Below are 10,169 nucleotides of genomic sequence, written 5' to 3'. Positions count from 1 at the left end.
CACACACACAGTGGCTTCATTGCATCGTCCTGCTGCAGCATTATGACAGCAGAATGCCTGATAAGTCTGAGGGCCCCCAGAGACACAGCAGGGGCTGGCTGACAGCAGGGCATTGAGGTCTGGGTGCTGCAGATAATGCGGGTATGGCAGAGAGAAAAGGAGGATGAGAGTACTGTATCTCTGAGTGTTCTCTTGATCTAACCTTGCACAGTCAGTCTTATCATAATTCTTTTTCTAATTTCTTTGCTCCAACAGTTGCATTGTGGGTAATATGACGGCAGGTTTTGACAAGGAAGAAGAAAGCATGGAATAAAAAGATTTGCTGCATAAATCTAGATTATTAAAAAAAACGCACAAAAAAACTGTACATGTTGAGTCCGACAATGTTAGAAGCACAATGCTAAATGGGGGAAGTACTCTTTTAAAAGCTATAATACTGGTGTATTATTGGAATTTTTGAATGGACCAACAGCAACTATTTAATGCAAGAAAGAAAACGTTTTTCTTATTGTTTGTCTCAAGGGTTTAATTTTTGAAAAATGCAAGTCTCATACTGCTTGGTAACTAGGACTACAGTTGAAAATTAGCTGTCTGGCTAACACTGGCACATTTACAGAAATGTTGATTAATGTGCATTGTCGTAATTAAATAAATAAATGTAATCTATTTAAATCTACTTTCCAATTAGCACCTGAACACAGACTTTTCAAATCAGCTCTCATTACCACAAAATGATGACAATTATTATTAAATACTGCACTTGTTGACTCTGAGGGATTAATTATTTCAGCAAGTTTGACGTCTTTACTAGAACATCCTAGTACAAAATGGCAACAGGAACAGATTGGTCAGGAAAACAGCTGTCAGAAATGTGAGGTATACATGATATGCAGTCTAGTAATTTATCTAAAACGTACAGAAACACTTCTAGGTTTGTTATCTGTAAATGATGTGAACATGATCCCAGCTCTAACATTGTTTTTCAAGCCTAATTGGAATATTTCAAACCTGTAGAGCACCGTGCACTCTTGGTGCATGTGGGAACATGTGAGAGGTTGCTGTATAATAGTGACTATCATGTGCCAACACAGCAGGGGGCTTGAGGCTGCAAAAATTCTGTTTTGCAGGATGACATCTCTAATTCTTGTTCCTCACAAGTGTGATCCCACACCTTTTATCCCGTTTCATTGCACATCTTGGTATCTCCTCTCGGCGCATCTAACACAAACATCTGCTCAGATCCTTCGCCGTCTGCCCTGTCAGCCACCCCACTGCTAATACATTACTTACCTAAATAATGCATGATGGGAACAGGAAGTGGAGGTGTCAGCGATTATGCCGTCTTCTTCCCAAATGAGGAGGCCTAACCTTACTCTGTCTCCCTGCTCTGTCTTTTTACTCAATACTACTTACTGCTCTACTTTCTGTTCTCTTATGTTTCTACAATCCCTCCTTCATTTTTGTCCCTGCATCCCTTACAGAAGGTGTTCAGATTGCTGTAAATCAGACCCATGTCCGACCATACAGCAGCTTCCTGTGGGATTATCACCAATGTGCTGGTGCAGCTCGTCATGTCTAGTCACGCATATATCTACACACACACACACACACACACACACACACACACACAATCACACACGGGAAATCGAAATGCATCTCTGAAAATAGTTAATTCACTTCAGTCAGACACAGACAAATTGAATGGTTTACGCACATGAAATTAGATTTTGTACAAAATAATTGTCAGAGGAAATCTTTTCCCCAATCTTATCACGCATTAAACAGCTCAGCAGGGCATTTCACAGTCTCATTTTATTGAATGTTTTGTTTTGCTGTTTAGCAGCTGAAATACTCAAATCAAGACTCTTGAACAAATTGACAACACAATTTCTGTTTGCCTCCGGGGTCCTTTAATTCTGCACAATAGCATTGTTCTCTCTCTCTTTGGTTTTTGTTGTCTTATGTGTCTCTAAACTCTGTGTGTGTGTGTGTGTGTGTGTGTGTGTGTGTGTGTGTGTGTGTGTGTGTGTGTGTGTGTGTTTGTGTTGTACAAATATGTAAATAACTCCGTTCATCAGGTGTGTTTGGAATCTGTAATTGTAAACATCTAAAATCTGAAAATCTGAATTGCAAAACACTTGGCACTTTGCTTTGCATGTCATCTATTTTTTTTTATCTCTCTGTCTTCCTACCCCTCCCTCCCTTGCACACAGGCCAATGTGTGTGACGCTGGTGTTCAGTACGAAGGGTCAGAGGTACCTGCGGGTGGGGCTTGCTGTACCTCTTTTTGGTTCCATGTCCTGTCTGAGAGCCATGGTGGCAGAGGAGGGCAAAATCTCCCCAGACCAGGTACACACACTCCTTCGCTCACTCACACACACACAAACACACACACACACACACTCACAGACCTCTGCTTTAGGTAAAATTGTGACATTATTTTATGTGAGGTCTTTAAACTCTAGGTGCAACAGAAAAGGGAGGGAGATGTAAATCAAGCAGTCTGCATACTCTCCACAGTTGTGAGAAACACATGTATGGGTAGACCATAACAATCTATGGGCTATACTGAAAAATGTTTTTTTATAACCTAGGTTTGTTTTTTTTTGTCTAAAAATGCCAAGCATAGACGGTTCCAGCATCTTAAAAGTAAGAATTTGCTGTTTTGCTTTGTATTATACCATTTCAGTGGATTAAAGTTCAACCAGGAAGTCTCCAAGATCTAATAGATGGTTACAACGAACAGTTTAGGTAATCATTTTTTTAACATTCACCTTTGTTTTTTAACTTTGATTTCTCGAGGAACAGTCATAGTATTTTAGATAATATGGTACACTTTAAACTTGTTTAAACTTGTTTAATATGTCCATGAATTAAATCCCCTGCAATGGCTTCACATCCCCAGTTCTTAGCAAAGAAGTCAGTAAGTAAAATATTTTCTTCACTTGAATAATGGTTATCACTGTTAAAAAGAAATCCAAGTTAAAAATTAATAAATACATCAAACAGAATTATCTTTTATTGCAAGGTTACACTTGAATGCATGCACGCACTTAGCTGAAATGTCACCAACAAGATGAAGGCTACAGGGAAAGGTTCCATAGGCATGTGTTCATAAATCTTTCACCTGCCCGACAACAGATGCAGCAGCAGGAGAGTTAAAAGAAGCAAACACTACAATGTCCCCTGAAATGAAAAAAATACCCTTTCCATAGTTCATAACTGCATTGTTCTGTTATCTATAGTTGTAGATCAAATACCTTTATGTCAAAATGTATTCTGAATTACACTGTGTAGTACACGTGTCTGTGTGTAATAATGTTCCTCGCTCAGAGAGGGATGAAATGAGTGATGTTTACAGGCAGTTACAAAAACTATTATGTAAATGCTATTAGCTTTTAGCATTCTTGTACAAATCAAATTCCCTGTTGAATTATTTTACAAACTAGCATAAGATTTGTTTCAATGTTCCTTGTTTCCTGATGAGGACATGCATTGTAATTCACAGGGTGAGATTTTCTAGTAAAGCTGTTGCATCTCCTACACACCCATGTCTACCCACTTAGTTTTCACTGATCAGACCTCTTTTCAGGACTGTGTGTAGACGCTGTGCTTAATTACCATCTCCCACACTCTTCTGTTAGTTTTGTTGCCTTTGTTAGAGTAGGAATACTTGAGTTTGCAGTCAATATTAAAATAGGGTACATCAAAACATGAACTTGAACAAAGCACAAAAGGGAAATGACAAGTGAGGTCACACACAAACTCACACACACACACACACACACACTCACACACACAAAGTCTGTCATACAGTCCACGTACCACAGTCTGTTTTAATCATCACCCATTATCATTCATTTGATTTTAGTCAATTAAACTCAGGGCTTGGTCTCTTTCACCAGTGACAGTTAACTGAGAATGATTTTAGGGCAGTTGCTATGGTTACCTGCAGTTTAATAATCCTTTCACACATATTCAGCACTTTAACATCATTTAACATGATCAATCACAAATGAGTATTTTGAAACACAAATGAATAATAAATATAAGACACTTCGTCTGCACTTCAAACATTGACACCCAGCAAAAAATATTCAGAAATGTGAATGCATGGCTCCTCTTAATGCCATTTTTCAGTTTAACTCTGTGTTTTGAAGATTTTTGACTTAAGCATGGAACTAAGAAATACACTTCTCTGATGGAAATTAAAACTAAAAAGTCCTTAATAGAATTCACTTTGCAGATGTTCATGTTTTGAATTTTTTTTTATGTCAGTTTCCAAGTTTTGGTCCCTGATTGTGTTGTTTGAGAAATTTTACTTTTACAAGCTGCTTCACGTGATTTATTTCTAGAGATTTATTGCAGCAACATTTAGAGTTTACTTGGATTTCTTTGAGATGATTACAAATGTATAGGCGTATTATATTATTGTATATTATAGTGTTATTTTTATGTCCTCTCTTAATTCGCCTGCATATAATAACTTTTTTGGTTTATTGCGCCCAAGCAATTTGTCGACAGTCAGTGCTGGTGGCATTGTAGCCAAATGTTCTGGTTGAATTTTGGTTTTCAGCTCTGCGAGGATTGCTTGATGCACTACTGTAGGAAAAAAGTTTCACAGTGTCTGTCTCGCCCTTTGTTCCTCTCCCTCTCTCCAGGTCATCCTATCTGAGTTGTACTCCACGGGTTTCCAGCGTTCCTTTTCAGATGATGATGACCTGACAGCAATTGCTGATACCGACGTCATCTACGCCTTTCAGGCTCCTTCCCTCTATAGTCGTGGAGGCTCCGCACCGCATTCAGGTAACCATGGTAACATGATGTATATCAAAAACGCTGACAAGATATAGTTCCCACACTTAGTTTTTCCCTCATTTCCAAATTTCTCTTTATCAGCCTCCCGTTGTCCTCTTTATTAACTTTTAAACCGTTCTTCATGATCAGTGAGTATTTTTCCCAGGCAGACATTTTACTTTGGTGAGGTGAAGACCGGTGTTTTCAATGTGCTTTGTATTTCTCCTTTCATCATGTTTCTTATGCATGATAGCACCCAAACAAATTAAATTAAATGTGTCTGAATGTCAGCCTGGTGCATCACATCATCCTACATAAATGCCTGAGTAGCTTCTACTAGGTTCCTATCCTAATTATTAATTCAACTAAAACTCTGAGAAGTCAAATTTTGGCAAGTGAGAACCATCTAGAGATAGCTCTACATCCTCTGAGGCAAAGCGTCCCTTTTTTTAATGACACTTGCGTCCCCTCTCTTATTTTGGTCATGAGTTCGTAAACAGCAACAAAAGAGCTCTGTGTTCTTACACTAATAAAGTAGAGAGACATGAGGTTGACTCAGCCTTGCATCATCACCAGCCTTTAAAAAACATTTTTGTCCATGCAAGACACTGCTGAATGCACTATTGACAAGTATATGACACACACACAGACACACACACACACACAGACTCTCTAAAAGCTGTCAAGACACACTTCAAACTTTTTACCTAAACGACACACTAGTTTGATTGCCAATGACTCCCAATATTACATAAATTACCTTTCTATTTATTGTCATGAAACGGCTGTTAAGTTGATGTGTAGAACACATGACTGTTATATTTAACCTCCTAGTTTAACAATCGCTGTTTTAAACCCATAGTTCCATTGTGAAACAGAACAAGTAAAGGTTAGGCAACAAACATACTTAGGGTCAAAAAAGACACGGACACGGAGTTTGGGTGCACTTCTTTACCTTACTTCCTTCTTTGCTTCCACGATAATTACTACGGCCATTAGAGGTTGCCACCTAACAACAAATGCGAATATAGGTTGTTATAAGCTCCTTGTACAATCGACCTATATGGCAAATTTCTGGGTGAAGACAGTCTGAATTAAAAAGTCTTCAATTTTATTTAACAAAAGTCTTGCTTGCTGTAGGCAATAATGTTAATGATTGCGGGATGACGTTACACTCAGTATTAAAAGTGTGATGGTTGTGACAGTATAATGTGCACACAATATGGTATTAAAACAATCTATAAAAAATGTACTGTATATAAAGAAATACTATACGAGTAAGTAAAAATTATTATTCTTGCCAAGAGGTGAGCAAATTTTCAAAGATGTCAGCATAAACTTTCATTTATGCCAACAACTTACAGGGTAAACATCCAGCAAAATGATTTACCTACAAAATCAGAAGAATGTCAGTTAAATGAGGAATAGCTTTTTAAAGTGATATTTTTGTAGATGTAAGCCTAATAATAGCAGCTTGGGCACAATTTGATTGTGTAAAACAAGCATATTTATTGAATAATGGGATATGTGAGAAAAATGATGAGGGAGGTTACAGGTACCTAGACAAGTTCTATTGGAGTTAATGAACTAAGAGTGAGCATCATCCTCTTGATATAGATGAATGGCAGTCAAGCTTTGAGGTAAAATATGTTTTATTTTGAATCACTAAGGCTGCCAGTGTGAATGCTCTTTTCTCTTGATGCCATTACTTTCCACTTGCTCCTGTTCTCCGGGAGTGTCCACCATGCTGATGAGGAAAAGAGGGCTGTAAATCTCTTTTATCACACAGCTATTAATTTAACAGATCAATTTTTGTTTCTGAAAGGGGCTTAATTAAGTTATAGTAGCACTGTGAGCTTGAGATCATTAATTGTCGTCTCTGTGGGTTGCCAGTTAAGGAAGTTGCCTTTGACCGCTAACTTACTGCCATATGAAGCCTTTATGGGGTTTTGTGTTAACCCCGAAGAAAAATGACATCAATAATTAACATAATGTGCTCAAAGTGCTCATGAAAAATGAACACTATTTCACTTTCTCAACAAGAGGCATTTTTGTTGTCACTTCACACACAGTGAAGACAGTGTCACTCAAAGTCCCACCCAGAAACATGCATGAGTAAAGTACTGTACACACAAGTGCACTTGTAATGAATCACACTTAAGTGCTCACTGGGAAATGTGACTTCTATTCTTGTGAACAATCTGAAGAAAAGGATAAATAGTCCTCACCTCAGAATCATTCATAAGATCACAGCAGACCAGATTCCAGGACATCACAACTTCAATCAGTGAGATTTAATTCACGTTTTATAAAGTGTAGCAAGTGAATTTACACAATCATTACTGCTGAGACCACTGTGTGAAAATATGAAGAACAGATCATGAACGACAGACAAAGTAACATAGGGAACTTTTGTACGTTGGGCATTAATGTTCTGAAGCATAATAATGGGCACATTTTTTTCTCTCTCCATATCTCTATGGCACGTCCTAAGGAAAGCTCATTGTGCGACTGGCTCTAGTGGCTGTAATTCTGCACCAAGGCTGAATTTTGGTAAAGAGACTTCAGATATGGTATTAGGGGACCACTAAGGTCTATATAAAAGCATCCAAAAAGCACCATGTCTTGGGACCTTTAATAGTCTAACTCCATAATTAAGTACTACACAGTATACATTCTTTTATTTTTTCAAGTATTCCAATATTTATGAGCATGTATAATGTGTTTTGAAAGAAATCATTGGTTTTGCTTTACCTTGAAATACTTCTGTCGAATCAATTTTAGCATTTCTTTTATTTAGAGGCATCATTTTTATGCGCATGCTTTATAATTCTGCCAAGGCGTGCCTGATCTCACAAAATTAAGGCAGTTTGAATTTTCCCAGTTGGGAACTTTTTTTTCAGATAATTTTGAAACCAAACAATATTGGATCAGCATGTGGCAAGATTTATTTTTCCCGGTATGACAGCAGACATACTGATGTCTTCCTAGGATCCCCTAAAGCCACCTAGGGTCCCTTTGAGCCACCACAGGATAACAATCTGTAGGTCACTTGAGAGCTGTACAGTTACTTTAAAACAGTCTAACTGTGTTGCATGACACAACTCTGCTCAAAAATTCACTTCATGTAGTGTGCTCCTCACACTGTGAGAAACAAGGGTGAATGGACTGAAAATGTGCTGCAGGAGATGACAAGGAGGAATGACACGGGACTAGGGCAGTATCACAGGGCAAAATTTGGACATTCCGTGCAGAAAATGATTCTCTACTGTGATATGGGGTTCATCATTACACCTCTTGTCTTGTTTTACCCGCTCCTTTTTCTCTATGATCCTGAAAAGGATATGCAGGACTGCTTGGGGTCTCACAGACTGGGGTGTGCTCTCTGAGCCACATAGGGAGGAAAGCAATAACATGGTTGACTGTATCACAGAATACATCAAGTGCTGTGAAAACACCACATGCCATCCCGGACTGTACGCTGTTTTCCCAACCATAAGCCGTGGATCACCAGTAACCTAAAAGTCCTTCTTAATGAGAAGAAGAAAGCTTTAAGGTCATGGGACAGACAGAAGCTAAGGGAAGTACAGCACAGTCTGCGGGATAAACTGAGGGAGTGCAAAAACACCTACAGGAGGAAGCTGGAGGCCAGTCTCCAGCATAACGACATGAGGGAGATGTGGACAGGGATGAAAGAGATCACCGGGTGTGGGGGGGAGAAGAGGACAAACACCAAGCAGTCGGGAAAGGGCAAACATCCTAAATCGTTATTTCAATCGGTTTAGCTTACAGCCACCCCCTGCCTCCTCTACCACTCCACCAACCCCCTACACCCCTTCATTGCCTCCTCCCCCCTTCTTTTGTTCCCACACCTCCCTCCTCACTTCCCTGTCATCCCGCCGCGTTGCCCACGCCCCACCCACCACTACAGTACACTTCCTCTCCCCCACACACACTTGAAGACCCCCCCCCCCCCCTCTCCATTCACACCTGGCCAGTGAGAGACAGCTGGAGAGGCTTCACCAGCGCAGGCTGCTGCCCAGACTTCATCAGCCCCAGGTCCTGAAGACCTGCGCCAGTCAGCTGTCTGGTTTTCTCCAGTACCTCTTCAACCTGAACCTAAAGAGGGTGCCGCTTAGGGCTGCTCGATTTGGGGAAAAATCATAATCACGATTATTTTGGTCAATATTGAAATCACGATTATGTAACACGATTATTTCACATGACTTTGTAAACGTGTTGCATTTATTAAAAAGACACCTTTCAACAATTCTTAAAACATTGAACATTTATTGTAGGCTACTTTTTGAACTATTAAAATAAATATAAATATAAATTTCAAATCAAAGTATAAAAGTATTTATTCCCTGTATTTACTTCCACAATCTCTTTAAAACAAGTAGGCAACATTTTGGCAAAATATAAACAAATTCCAGCAACTCAATCCACGAATATAAAAGGCTGGCCCATCATCAGGCCCCAGCATTAACAGCAAATAAGTTAACTATTAGCGCATGTCTTTAGCTAAATAATAGGCAACAGACTCGGTTATTATTTTGTGCCTTTCCGAATTCAACGGATAAGGAGTTGCGCTGTACAGTGTGTTTGTTATTGATGTCTGGGTTACGGAGGATGTTGAGGGAGTTGATTGCCGTTTCTGTTTCTTTATTAAATTGTCATAGGTCACTCTGTGTTTAATTTTCAAGTGGTTAAACAAATTCGTGGTGTTCCCTTTACTTGCAGCCACTACCATGTAGCAAATCTTGCACGTAGCATGTTTCTGCTCGTCGTCGGATTCCTCGAAGCCAAACTGTTCCAGACAGTGGAGTTGGTTTTGCCTTTTTTGCTTACCAACGCTGCTGTGGCTGCCCTCCTTCTGCCATCTTTACTCTCGCTAAGTTTTTAAATTCCAGCGAGTAATATGCACCGACCTGCCTCCCTGACAGTGTACGCTGAAAGCGTTTGGCTTCGGGAGGGGCGGATGTGCGCATGACGTGTGTGCGCGCGCGCCATTCAGAACACACGAGGAAATTACAAAACAGAACAAAATAATGGCAAAATAATCGTTTTTACTCAATTGTACTATTTTGGTAATCGTTGGGAGCCGAAATCGAAACCGAAACCGAAATTCAATTAATTGCACAGCCCTAGTGCCGCTGCTGTGGAAGACGTCCTGCCTTGTCCCGGTCCCCAAGAAGTTGACTCCATCTGGCCTTAAGGACTACCGCCCAGTGGCTCTCACATCCCATGTAATGAAGGTGTTGGAGAGGCTGGTCTTGGCCTACCCGAGGCCGCATGTGAGTTCTTCTCTTGACCCTGGACAGTTTGCCTACCAGCCTCGTCTGGGAGTGGACGATGCTGTCATCTATCTT

General features: G+C 39.8%; 1 protein-coding gene across 1 annotated transcript in view; it reads left to right on the top strand.

Moving 5' to 3' along the window:
• Positions 1–10,169, top strand: part of usp43a (ubiquitin specific peptidase 43a) — a 106,738-nt gene that overhangs the window by 55,577 nt on the left and 40,992 nt on the right. Inside the window, exons 5-6 of the mRNA XM_032536736.1 lie at positions 2,214–2,349; positions 4,662–4,806. Of these exons, the coding sequence (XP_032392627.1) occupies positions 2,214–2,349; positions 4,662–4,806 (281 nt within the window). The remainder of the gene's footprint in view (positions 1–2,213; positions 2,350–4,661; positions 4,807–10,169) is intronic.

The sequence above is a fragment of the Etheostoma spectabile genome, chromosome 2 (genome assembly GCF_008692095.1).
Source record: "Etheostoma spectabile isolate EspeVRDwgs_2016 chromosome 2, UIUC_Espe_1.0, whole genome shotgun sequence".
Classification (NCBI taxonomy): domain Eukaryota; kingdom Metazoa; phylum Chordata; class Actinopteri; order Perciformes; family Percidae; genus Etheostoma; species Etheostoma spectabile.
Note: the sequence above shows the minus strand (reverse complement) of the source record. Positions and strands in the feature narration are given on the sequence as shown.